We start from the raw sequence: 14,062 nt of genomic DNA on the forward strand, positions 1-14,062 counted from the left end.
GTAACTTGTTTTCAGTCTTGAGATGGCCGTGGATGAAACTGTTGCTAACTGATTAGATCATAATTATATCTTGTTAAGAGATCATACAGAGTCATGCAAGGACAGAAGCTCTCTTTGGAAATACTGTGTGTGTGTTTTTAAGTTCCTTTTTTCAGCTCTGGTCAGTTGTCTGTCTTTCCACAGTACGCAAATAAACTGGGACTTTCTGCTTTTTAATGTTATGTTAAATACACTGCAAGCTTTCTGGAATTTCTGAGACATTTTAACACGAAGCATGTACTCTCCTACCAGCAGAGAGATATACAGTGCCTTGCAAAAGAATTCACACCCCTGACCAATGCTCTCATATTACCGAATGGTACCTTGTAATTTTGTTCTGTATGATATTTTATTTTGGAACACTGAAACTCAAATTCAATTATTGTAAAGTGACATTGGTTTTATGTTGGGAAATGTTTGAGTATCCCAGTGAGCGCAGCTGGATCAATAACCAAGAAGTGGAAGCTGCATCACACTACCCAGGCACTGCCAAGAAAAGATCGTCCCTCAAAACTCAGTGCTTGAACAAGAAGGACTTGTGAGAGAAGCCACAGAGAGGCCAACAATCACTTGGAAGGAGCTACAGAGTTCAGTGGCTGGGAGTGGAGTAATGGTGCACCAGTCAATCATATCAAGAGCTCTGCATAACACTGGCCTGTATGGGAGGGTGGCAAGAAAGAAGCTGTTACGCAAACAGTACCATCCGAAAGCATGTCTGGAGTTTGCCAGAAAGCATGAGAGTGCTCCAGCTGCAATGTGGGAAAAGGTTTTGTGGTCAGATGAGACCAAGATAGAGCTTTTCGGCCAAAACTCAAAGAGCTATGTGTGGCGCAAACTTAACACTGCCCATGCCTCAAGACACACCATACCTACAGTGACATATGGTGGCGGCAGCATCATGTTGTGGGCATGCTTCTCATCAGCAGGGACAGGGCATCTTGTTAAAACTGAAGGAAGAATGGATGGAGCAACATACAGGGAAATACTGCAAGAGAACCTGCTTCAGTCCACTAAAAAACTGAAGCTTGGGAGGAAATTCACTTTTCAGCAGGACAGTGATCCCAAGCACAAGGCCAAAGCAACATTGGAGTGGTTCAGGAACAAATAGGTGAATGTTCTACAGTGGCCCAGTCAAAGTCTTGATCTCAATCCCATTAGAATCTATGGTGCTCTTTGAAAATTGCTGTCCACAAGTGATGTCCAACCAACCTGAACGACCTGGAGTGAATCTGCCAAGAAGAATGGGCCAAAATCCCTCTGACACTGTCTTGCAAAGCTGGTATGTACCTACCCCAAAGTACTTAAAGCTGTTGTTGCAGCAAAAGGTGGCTCTACCAAATATTAATGTATGGGAATTGAATACTTATGAAAGCAACATATCTCAGTATTTTTATGTTTCTTACAAACATTTCCCAACATAAAACCAATGTCATCTTACAATAATTTTGAGTTTCAGCGTTTCAAAATAAAATACCTACAGAATGAAATTACAATGTACCATTTGTAATTCAGTAATATGAGAGCATTGGTCAGGGGTTTGAATACTTTTGCAAGGCACTGTATATCTTCAATCATTTTCATGATGGTGAAAAAATGGTCGAAAACCATTTGGGCTGAGGATTTGTGTGCTACTCACCAGTTGGAAACACACTTATGTAACTGGAACAATAAGTCCACAGAGAGCAAAACTTCTTTTGAAGATAAGTGCCAGACGTATTGTCATACTTTTGGAAACAGGACTAATGGCACAATCTTATCCATGTCTACTTAGAAGTAAGTTCTATGGAATTCATTGAGGCTTACTCCCAGACAGCAGTGGCTGGTGTCCACTGGACCTGGTGCAGCTGCTGAGAGGTCATGGCACCATGGCCAGGTTATCCTGGTTTTTTCCCCATCCTTATCTCTTGCATACATAACATGACCATTTAAGCTTTGCAGTTCTACAAACACATAGCACCTAACTAAACTGAAAAATATCTTACTTTGTTTCAGATAGGGTCCCTGCTGTCTGGGTGCTTCTCTGGTAGGAGAAAAGTTGTGTGGCCTTCCCTGTTCCAGTTCTTTCTCTATCCTCTTTTGCAAAGAAATGCTGGACACTTAAACATTGCAGTTTTATTAATATTTAACGCCTAACTGTCTAACCTTGGTTCAGAATAGATCACCGCTATCATAATTTCTAATGTGGATTTATGCCTCAATAACCAATACATTACTCAGAAGTCCCACTGAATTCCACAGAGTTTGTTCTCTGATCAGTACATATAGGATTTCAGCCTGAATTGGTTAGTCTTATTGGTTAGCCCATACAGGGCTATTAACAAGGGAAAAGATTATTCTTTTCTCCCAGCTTACTAATTTCATCTTTTTTTTCCAGAATGTGGAATAAGGAAGGTGTAGGGGATAGTAAGTGGGCTAGGACCTGGGAGATCAGGGTTAAAATCAGCCATGAAATTCACTGTTTGACCTTGGGCCAGTCACTGTCTCTTAGTGTAGCCTACCTTACAGGGTTGTGAAAATAATATAGAGAAAAGGAAACCTATGAATGCCACCTTGAGCTCCTTTGAGGAAAGTTGGGATGAATATAAGCTCCATAATGATAATAAAAAGTCTATCTCCAGCCAGCCTGTCTCCAATAATAAGGTGTGGGAGGGGGTATGTTTGGAATTATGAAAAAAAAACACCTAAAAGAAGAAGAAAAAGAATCTGGAACACACTCAGGATATTCAGGCCTACAAATGTTAGACTTTACATGTAGGTCCTTGGCAAATCCAATGTGTGGCTGTCTGCTGGGACAAGCATAACTAGGTGGAGTATGCAGGTAGGGGGCAATCCATGCTCCTGTACTACATATAGGCTCTGCACACTCGGTTCTCATTCCATTTTTTAAATAGCATTTTAAGTTTGCCAAAGTGTTTTATAGTCTTTTTATCCTCGCAACAAGCCTGTAAAGTAGACCATAGTGCAATTCTAGCAAAATTACAAAGAACAGTACTAGCACCTTCATGACTGAGTAATTTATTGTGACATAAGTTGTCTTGGGCTAGAATCTGCTTCACCAGATGCATAATTCATGGAAATCCATGAAAGCTTATGCAGTAATATATTTGGTAGCCTTTAAAGCACTGCTAGACTGTTTTATTTCTCCTATGAGCTGTGGTTAGCTGGCTACCCTTTTGATTGAAAGTATACCAGAATAGTGTACCCAGAATGGGGATGGGATCTGTTGGCCTGTGCTGGTTCGAAAGCATTCCATCGATCTCACAGGCTGGCATTGATTCAAGTTCATTCTATATCTGCTAGCCATTGCTTTTATTGATCGGGGGGGTTTGCTTGGAAAAATATCGATATTAACATCTATATTTTAAAAGGTAATGTTGATATTTTGAAGGAAATATTGATATTTTAAAAGGAAATATTGATAAATTATTCTTACAGTCAATGTTTTGGAAGTGGATATTTTTTAAAAGTCCATTTGCAAAAATAGCTACATTAACCCTGATCCTCAGCAATTGAAAATAAGCAAATTAATGCAAAATTCAGTACCAGATCCGAATTGGCACATCTGAAACCAGAGCCTGTGGCAGAGAGGAAAATTTTTAAATTAGATCTCCAGACATCCTGGTGGGCCGTTTAAAAAAAAAAAGTGTAAAAGCCAATTGGCTTGCTGAGAAGGAAAATGGGCAGGCAATATTATATCCCATCAAAGTGTGATACAGTCTAAGGGATTTAATTTAAGCAGGGGAGACATGATTAAAAATCATGACCCTCAGAAATAAATGGTGAGCATGCACAGACTGCGCTTGCCCTCTCCAGTGAGGAATCTGTTTGAACGTAATAAAATTCCGCAACTCTGCCTGAAATATAAATGTTTCATTGTCAGTCAGCCATGTGATATGTGGAATCACTGGCATTCTTTTACCAAACGTCAAGCAAAAAAAGAAGCAAGTGGTTCTATTCACTTCAACCAGAGTCTAGAGTAGTTCTAGCTCAGGTGCTATTTTTTTGGAAAACAACAACCCTCAGGAGCCTAGGCTCTGAGGCAGTTGAAGAGAGAGATTTGTGGTGGGCTTTTCTCATGCTTAATATGTGTTCCACTTTGTTCTAAATAAAATGGTTTGATCCATCATCCTTTGTGTAAATGGTACATCTTAAAATTGCCACACTTACGTCTTCCCACACCAAGCTGGCAATAGTAATCAGTACACATATACAATAAATAACCCTAGGTCAAATCTAACTGTAAACACACCCACACTCCTTCTCAGGCTGTATTTTTATATGGTATTCCTATATGGTATTCTGCAACTGTATTGACAAGTTACCAGGCTCATGGCACCCATTTTTCACCAAAAAGAAATACATGTCCCCGCATATCTTTCAAGAAAGACAAGAATGACTGACTGCCTCCCCCCTCACTCTTTCCTCTCCTCTCAGCATAATTGTCCACCAGCTTTTAATGAGGGTGAACTGCTACAGGAAATGAGAGTTCTACTCTCCCTATCCATTAAAAAAAGTATAAGTAAAAACAAAAATTACAAATGAGACTCAGTGTGTCTGGTGGCACTTACACAAATAGTGAAAGCAATAAAGAATCAAACAGCAAGGCTGAACAGGGAAACTGGGGCCTGAGTTTTGCTACTGTAAAGGTATGGTGTTCAAGGAAACAGCTCTGAACATGCCTGGAACAGATGTATTGGCTCCTCTGTGTACCATAGCAGCAGACTTACTAATGTTATATGCTATGGTTAGATTGCCATCATGACAACAGGAGGGAGGGTGGAACTGTACAACTGGGGCTAAGAGAAAGGCACTAGATCCAATAAAATGCAAATTTATTATCACGTGTTGTGGAATTTACAACTGGGTTCTCTTTGGAGGAGACTCAATAACGAAGCTAAAGCCTGGTTTAAGGTTATTTATTCAACAAAGCGCTTTACTGTTTCACCAGAAGCAGGGAGGGTGCAGTCAACAGTACGAACAGTTGAGAGGAGGCACCTGTATCAATGAGTAAAGGAAGAGTTTTACCAGCAACAGTTAAATTAATAAAAGCATCAGAAGTAGCAGGGGAAACAGAAAGACATTGAAAAGAACCAACGCTCTGCTCATCATCCCGTTGTTGAATTTCCTGAGGTAAAAATGGTTTAGCATTTGCACTGGGGAATTTTGATGTTGGAGCGCCACCTACTGGATGAAGTGCACAATTGCGTTTCCAGTGGCCTGGCTGACGACAATATGTGCAACAGTCATGAGGGAGGGGTTGAGGGGGCGGTCCCTGACCCCTCCCTCTTCTCTGACCCCTCCCAGTGGAGGGTGGTCGGTTGTAACTTCCTCACTGAGCCATTTGCTCTCTGCCAATGCTTGGGACGCTGATAGTCAGAGAGCTGGTGAGATAAAAGAGATTTCTTCTTTTTACTTTGATCAGCCTGCTGTTGATCGAAAATCTGGGTAGCAGCTTTAACTACTGCTGCTGCAGGCATCCCAGCCCATCCTAACATAAGTCTCAAGATGTTTGCGCACAGCGGATTGGAGCCCATTTACAAAAGTACCGACCACCAAGCCATTCAAGTCTGCATTCATCATATTGACACTCCCCTCCAGTGGCGCCTAAGGATCATGCACAGACTGGTGTAATAATCTCCAGGATTTTCTTTCTCTCCCTGCTTGCAGAGCTCTACCTGAGTCCAATCTAATTTCATTGGCTGCACTTCCAGGCATGCCTTAACTAGCCGGGTGTGGAGCACGTCCTCTCAGCTTGCGTGGAATGTCTGGGATCCTCAGATGGTCATGCAAGCGCCTCATTGCCCTCTCCTACTCCCGTTTGGGCTACCAGGGCTGATTTCTGTTCTGGGGACAGGAGTCCGGAGAGCAGCTGGTTCATATCAGGCCATGTAGGATTATAAATGTTAATGATTTGTTCAAGCTTTTCTTTAAATTCATTGGGAGCCTCCCTGAGTTTCAGGAAGGTGTTGGACCAGTTCATGAGGTCTGCGGTGGTCCAGGGGAGGTGTACAAAAGTAGTTCCCCCCCCACACCGCAATTGATGGGGGATATTGGCGAAGCTGATACATGCTGGCTGGCTGAATTTGGGGAAAACACCCAGGGAAGTGTTCCGGATTAAAGTGGATAGAAGTAAATCCTCCCTCACTGCCTTTTTTCAACTTTATTTGGCAAATGGGGCGGGGGCATCTCTCTGTGAAAGTAGCTACAGCTTCAAGCGTTGCTTTTAATTCTGGCACAAGCCCTTCTTGCAACTCTTGCATCGACAATTGGGAAAACTGCTCCTTAAGAGTTAATTCTTCAGGAGACAATGGCCATTTTTCTTTATTTAGTTCGGGTGAAGGGAGTGTTTCTAACATTGCCTTCGACTTCCCTATAGAGCGTTTAGGCATTTTAGAGCTTAAAATGGCCCCCCTCTCAGGCTGGAAAGGCAGTTCCTGATCTGACTGTAAAATGATGTTTGCCTGAGCTTGAGGCTCAGCCTGCTCTGCTGTTGGGGTCCATGTGTCCAAGATGTCCTCTGTGTCTTTGTTATAGGGCAGCAGTAGCTGGCAAGCTGGGGTACAAAGGCTGCAAGGTGCATTGGCATGCTTTTTTCTCTCTCAATTTCTTTTTTCTTTTCCTCCAGTTGTGCTTTCAACTTTTTGTTAAGAGTCCTGAAAACTCGTATCTATATATTTCTGTTTTCTGCTCCTGCCTTCCTCGTCCCACAGGAACCAGAAATCTATTTGCCTAGGCTTTGTGGTTTCCAGAATTCCCTGTAAATAGGTGAGCTTGTTGATGTCAAAGGCCATTTTCCAGAAATTGAAGATCTGGCCAGTTGAGGGTGTACCCATTCCACCAATGGGCCAACTTCACCAGCTTTCGGCCAGCTTTTGGACCCAGATGGGTCCCATAATTTCGGCACATGTAACCCAAAGGGTTTTTTTCATCGGGACAAGACACCCCCCCATACCCATGTTTCGTCTGGAGCTGAAACTGATTAAGTGGTGGAAATTAGCAGTTCAGAAAGTCAGGCGTCCCTGACAGACAAAGAGAAAGTAGGACTAGTATCAGTTTCAGTCACAGCGCATTAGGACGTCCTCCAGAACCAATCCTAACACCCAAACCAGTGACAATGGGACTGCTTACCCTTCGTCGTGAGTGTTGGCCTAACTGGGGAAACCTTAATGCAGGGGCTTCAAAAAACTGTGGGAAATTCTTACTGCCTGTCCAGAAGTCCCGGGATTGGAGGTGGGAACTAAGTGGGAGGATTTGATCAAAATGAGGTCCTTTTACCTCTTGGGGTGCGTGCAGTCCGCTCCTCCGACCTTCCCCCTTTGGGGTCCCCCAGACAGGAGATCCTCACATCCCACTGCTAACACCAGGAAATGTCATGGAATTTACGACTAGGTTCTTTTTGGAGGAGACTCAATAACGAAGCCAAAGCCTGGTTTAAGGTTATTTATTCAGCAAAGCACTTTACTGGAGCAAAGTACATAACTCGACTAAAAATGGCGGTTGGGTACAGACATATATGGATTGCCTTCAAGTCGATTCCGACTTATGGGCGACCCTATGAATAGGGTTTTCATGGTAAGCGGTATTCAGAGGTGGTTTACCATTGCCTTCCTCTGAGGCTAAGAGTCAGTGACTGGCCCAAGGTCACCCAGTGAGCTTCAGGGCTGTGTGGGGATTCAAACTCTGGTCTCCCAGGTCTTAGTCCAACACCTTAACCACTACACCACACTGGCTCTCTTACAGACATATATATACCCCTACATTTGTCATAGCCATAGCAATGGTTTCATCCAATTATCCTGTGCTACTGTGATGCTCTTCCCCCTGTGCCAGCCATCCTCCTTTATGCATTCCTGCAATATCAGTATCCTCGGCATATGCTCAGTCTGCTACAGCAGTTCTATTCACCATTGTCTATGTGACTTCCCTTGTTAGAAGGAATGGTGGCCAGAATCCTCCTCACTTTTTTTTTGCCTGGAGGCAGATGGGTGGGAGCTCCTGGCCATAGCCAATCTCAGTCTAAAAGTATTGTTGAGTGGTACAGAGAGCTGATTGGCCAGAGGACAGCAGATTGACAAACATGCCCCCAGGATCCAAAAGTGTGAGAAAATAAAAAGGGGTTTGCTTGGTGTTGAACAGACACAAAGAGGTAATCCCTTTAGTGTGGCAGCACCAGTGCTCTGGAACTAGGCAGAAATTAAGCAGGCACCTTCACTACTGTTTTAGGCACCTGCTAAAACCTTTTCTGTTTCGGGAAGCCTAACCAGTTACATGATTCAGCTATACTTGTTTTAAATATTATATTGATTTTATCTTATGTTTTAAGGATGGTTTTATGTATGTTTGTTTTTAATTGGATTTGTGGATTTTAGTCATGTTTTATATATAATTTAACTTCTATATTGCTTAGAGATTTGTTTTTTGAGTAAGTGGTCTGTTCATTTTCTAAATAGATGAGCCTCTGTAGGGGATGAGTTCCACAACGGCCGCACTATTACCTAAGCCACCCACCTCACTTCAGTTGGCAAGAGCACCCAGAGGAGGGCATCTGAGGGCAGGTTTTAAAAGTAAACACCAGTACTGTAAATTATGTTAGGAAATAATCCAGAAGTCAGTGGAACTTTTAAGTACTGGCAAGGTGTCTTCTCAGTGCCCACCCTGAGTTAGTAGCATCCAGTTTCTGTTTTGAGCTAACTGCAGTTTCCAGGCAGTCTTCCAAGGCAGCCCTACATACAACACATTGCAGTAGTCTACTGTCCATGTTCACAAAGCATAGATAACAGTAGACAAGCTATATCTGATTAGATAATGTAAGCATGTAAACTGGTGTATGTTAATGAAGTGATCTTTCAGATTATCATTTTATAAATTCCAGAACAATGACTTCAGAAGAGACATCCTGGCCTGTCCCGATGAAAGCTATTGGAGCCCAGAATCTAATGACAATGCCTGGAGGTGTTACCAGGTCAGGATACCTGCACAAAAAAGGAGGAACTCAGTTTCAACTCTTGAAATGTAAGTTGGAAAGGACGGATACTAATTTAACTTCTGGTTTAACTTTAAATGTTTTCATTCTGAACTGTGACAAAGTATGTGTTTATATTTGTACTGAGGCTTCTGTTTTCCTTAAGTTAAAGTGGACTAGGTTAATTTTATTGACATGCCTTATTTCGCTATCTGTTTTTAGTGCATGTACACACCACTTTAAAAGCACAAGGTCCCTGTGTATCTACCTCATTGTTGCACTTCTGTTGCAACCCTACTGAAATTTTTGGAAAAAGGTTTGTGTGATACCTGGGGGAAAGTGTAATTCTGCCCCTGATAATGCATCCACTGCTATTATATTGCTGTGTAGAATGTGGTTGAGTTATCGGCCAATCAAGTCTGGTGAAGATGTAACACTGGTTCTCTGCAAACCATGCTTTGCATACCTAAAAACATATGCAGCTTTTCTCTTTCTATTTATTTATTTATTTATTTGATTCAATTTCTATACCGCCCATAGCAAGCTCTCTGGGCGGTGCACATCAAGTAAAAACACAGCAAATACAATTTAAAACAACCTGGTCATCAGATTACAATTTAACTGTCTGTTAGAACATTAAGTACAAAATACTAAAATATTAAAAATGTTAAAAAAATGTGAACATGTTAAAATGCCTGGGCAAAGAGGAAGGTTTTTACCTGGCGCCGAAAGGATAGTATTGTAGGCGCCAGGCGAACCTCGTCAGGAAGGGTGTTCCAAAGTTTGGGGGCCACCACCGAGAAGGCCCTCTTTCTTGTAATCGCCTTCCGGGCATCTCTAAGTAGGCACCCGGAGGAGGGCCTTCGCTGTTGAGTGCAGTGTATGGGTAGGTTCATATCGGGAGAGACGTTTCATCATGTATTGCGGGCCCGTGCCGTGTAAGGCTTTATAGGTTAAAACCAGCACTTTGAATCGGGCCCGGAAACATATAGGCAGCCAGTGCAAGCGGGCCAGAATCGGTGTTATGTGCTCCGACTGCTTGGTCCCTGTTATTAATCTGGCCGCTGCATTCTGCATGAGCTGCGGTTTCTGAACCGTCTTCAAGGGCAGCCCCACGTATAGTGCATTGCAATAGTCCAATTTCGAGGTTACCCAGAGCATGAACAACTGAAGTAAGATGTTCCCTGTCCAGATATGGGCGTAGCTGGGCCACCAGCCTAAGTTGGTAAAAAGCACTCCGTGCCACCGAGGCCACCTGCACCTCAAGTGACAAGGACGGGTCCAGAAGGACTCCCAAGCTGCGCACCTGCTCCTTCAGGGGGAGTGTAACCTCATCCAGAACAGGTCGAACATCCAACTGGTCAGGGGATCCATTCACTAACAGCATCTCAGTCTTGTCTGGATTGAGCTTCAATTTGTTCGCTCTCATCCAGTCCATTATCGCGGCCAAGCATCGGTTTAGCACCTTGATGGCCTCACCTGCAGAAGATGAAAAGGAGAAGTAGAGCTGCGTATCTGCGTATCGTCAGCGTACTGATGCGAACGCACTCCAAAACTCCTGATGACAGCACCCAGCGGCTTCATATAGATGTTAAAGAGCATGGGGGACAGAACTGATCCCTGCGGAACTCCACATTGGAGCGCCCAGGGTGTCGAGTAGTGCTCCCCAAGCACTACTTTCTGGAGACGACCTGCTAGATAGGAGCGGAACCACTGCCAAGCAGTACCTCCAATTCCCAAATCCGCAAGCCTCTCCAGAAGGATACCATGGTCGATGGTATCAAAAGCCGCTGAGAGATCAAGGAGAACCAACAGGGTTACACTCCCTCTGTCTTTCTCCCGACAAAGGTCATCATACAGGGTGACCAAGGCCGTCTCCGTTCCAAAACCGGGCCGGAAACCCGATTGAAATGGATCCAGATAATCGGTCTCATCCAAGAGAGCCTGGAGCTGGGATGCAACCACCCTTTCCAGAACCTTGCCCAGGAATGGCACATTTGCTACCGGCCTGTAGTTATTCAAATTTTCAGGGTCCAGGGAAGATTTCTTCAAAAGTGGTCTCACCACCGCCGCCTCAAGACAGTTTGGGACCACCCCCTCACATAGAGAGGCATTAATCACTTCCCTGGCCCAGCCGGCAGTGCCATCCCTGCTAGCTTTTATTAACCAAGAGGGGCAAGGATCTAATACAGAGGTGGTTGCACGCACCTGTCCAAGCACCTTGTCCACGTCCTCAAGCTGCACCAATTGAAACTCATCCAACAAAACATGACCAGACTGTGCTCTGGAGACCTCATTTGGTTCAATTGCTGTAACATTAGAGTCTAAGTCCTGACGGATGCAAGAGATTTTATTCTGGAAGTGCTTGGCAAATTTGTCGCAGCGTGCTTTAGAAGGTTCAGTCACGTCCTTAGGGGCAGAGTGTAAAAGCCCCTTGACAGTTTGAAAAAGCTCCGCTGGACGAGAGATAGAAGATTGAATAGAGGCAGTGATGTGTTGTTTCTTTGCTGCCTGCACTGCCCCAAAATACGTCTTATTATAGGCACTCACCAGTGCAGAGTTGCATTCGTCAGGAGTCCGCCTCCATCTGCACTCAAGCCGTCTCCTATATTGTTTCATCGCTCTCAGCTCCAGAGTATACCATGGAGCTGTATGAGCTCTACAAAGGAGAGGGCGCACAGGAGCGATCATGTCAGCTGCCCGGGTCATTTCCGCATTCCACAGATCGACCAGGGTGTCGACATGAGCGCCAGCCTTATCAGCCGGAAAACTCCCCAGAGCTTTTTGAAAACCATCAGGATCCAGCAGCCTCCGGGGGCGGACCATCTTAATAGGACCCCACCCTTGCAGAGGGGGAAAGTTGTTGCGAGTCTAAACCTCAACAAGCAGTGATCTGTCCGTGACAAAGGAGCTGATGTAAGGCTCCCTATATACAGATCACTATCATCATGTCCTGTAGCAAAAATCAGGTCCAGAGTGTGTCCTGCCACATGGGTTGCGCCGCTGGTATATTGGGACAGCCCCATGGTCATCATGGAAACCATGAAGTCTTGAGCCGCCCCAGATAAGATGGTCTCGGCATGAATGTTGACATCACCCAGTACCAATAGTCTAGGGGATCTCAACAAAACCTCTGAGACCACCTCCATCAGCTCAGTCAGGGAGTCTGTTAGGCAGCGGGGTGGGCGGTACACTAACAGAATCCCTAATCTGTCCCTCTGGCCCAACTCAAGATGCAGACACTCAAGGCCAGTAGTTACATGGACATGGTGCTTGAAGATGGGGATAGAATTCCTATAGACCACGGCAACCCCCCCTCCCTGGCCCTCAGATCTACCTTGATGCTGTACTGAGTATCCCGGTGGGGACAGCTGAGAGAGACCAACTCCTCCCTGCTCACCCACCCAGGTCTCAGTTATGCATGCCAGATCGGCTGCCTCATCCACAATTAAATCATGGATGAGGGCGGTCTTATTATGTACCGATCTGGCATTAAAAAGCAGCATCCGGAGATCAGAGAGCTGGCTGATAGGGCGTCCCGCATACCTGTGGATGTGTGGAAGACCGGAACACGGAACAGCCGTCAATTGCCTGGGCCGCGTTCCCCTCACCTGGCCTGTCTTCCACACAACGTGATATCTCCCTCTACCCGTCACTTCGCCTATTGGGGCCCCCACAAATTCTTCCTGACTGTGATTTTCTGGCACAAATTTCTCTTTCTCTTCCCTAGTTGGCCTTATGGCTACTTCTGCATTGGACTGATACTAACCAGGTTCCTGTTTAAGAAGAGTTTGCAATCTCTAGTTTTCAAATGTCTTAAGTTAGTGTTAACCATGGGTCAGAATGGTTCATATGTAACACTAAATTATTATTAAAGCTGTTGGCAAAAGGGGGGAGAGGATTCACACCAGAGTGGAAAGGAGGCAGGAGAAATGTGTTCCTGAGGCTGACTTCTAACTTGCAAACCACAGGGAGCCAGCAGTAGTTCTGCACTGACTTGTATAAACTGCTACAGATTGCTCCACATACTTTGAAAGTATTTGGAATTGGAAGGCTGCTAGCATCTCTTAGCATTATGATAGGCATTTGGGAATGCTATAGATCTAAAGTCTTAGTGTACCAGATTACAAAGTACTTTAGTCTTTTATGTTAACACGTCTGAGGTCCTTTTTCTTTTTCTTTCACTCCCCATGCATCTTGGTCCAGGGCCGTTACGGTTTGTGATTATCCACAAGGGCTGCATTTACTATTTCAAGAGTAGCACTTCTGCAGCTCCTCAGGGTGCCTTTTCACTGAAGGGCTATAATAGGTGAGTGGAAATACAGTTTATCAGATTGCATTAAAGATTTTATTTCTTCATGATAGATATGATTCTGTCTACTTCCTTTTTATGTGTATTTATTTCTGTTAGATTGTTGCTGTATACAGTCATTCAGATGTCTATATGAAGTAAGTTTTTGATGTGTAATTCTTTGGGAATTCTTTGGTTAAACATTTTGTCTTCTGGCTAACACACAGATGTTTATGAATTTAAATAGTTGAAAAAGTTGTTTTATTAAAACACATGCACTTTAGGTGTTTGGTTACTCATTCATGAGGGGGTGTTATGGTATCTCCAACACAACACATGTTATGAAGCGTGGGCAGACTGAATTTTATTTCATTGACAATATTCCAATATTGGTTTAAGATCCTGGTTTGTTCCAAAGCTGGTAACTATAGTTGCCTGTTGTGGAGCCTGGTGGATCCCTGTTAACTTCTACATTTCATCTAGGTGTGCCATAAAGAGAGGAGAGAGAGAGCTGCATCTGCAGGCAAAAGGTGTATGCATAACTTGACTTGTTGAGCTGATATATGATAGTATGAATGCAACTACTGAGCCAGAACATGAGCTATTATGGTTTGCACAAACCAGGATACCAAGCTATAGTTTGATCCTCATTGGTTTGTCACATTTGGACCCAACAACAAACCATGATTTGCCACTAATAGAACTGGAAGCTTCTAGTTGTCTTTCCTTCGTCCTTAAAATAAAACTGCTAATGTCATAAATCTATGGAG

The 14,062-nt window shown here is 43.9% G+C and overlaps 1 protein-coding gene across 5 annotated transcripts in view; it reads left to right on the plus strand.

Annotated features, from left to right (window-relative positions):
• SH3BP2 (SH3 domain binding protein 2) overlaps positions 1-14,062 on the plus strand; it is a 65,495-nt gene that overhangs the window by 4,645 nt on the left and 46,788 nt on the right. For 4 of the 5 annotated variants that reach the window (XR_009757766.1, XM_061583253.1, XM_061583254.1 and 1 more), the window contains exons 2-3: positions 8,912-9,051; positions 13,208-13,310. Coding sequence is in view for 4 of the 5 variants with exons in the window: in XM_061583253.1 (XP_061439237.1) it covers positions 8,916-9,051; positions 13,208-13,310 (239 nt within the window). In the remaining variant the exon portion in view is untranslated. The remainder of the gene's footprint in view (positions 1-8,911; positions 9,052-13,207; positions 13,311-14,062) is intronic. The other variant, XM_061583255.1, reaches the window with a different exon arrangement.

Source organism: Rhineura floridana, chromosome 9 (assembly GCF_030035675.1).
Source record: "Rhineura floridana isolate rRhiFlo1 chromosome 9, rRhiFlo1.hap2, whole genome shotgun sequence".
NCBI lineage: Eukaryota > Metazoa > Chordata > Lepidosauria > Squamata > Rhineuridae > Rhineura > Rhineura floridana.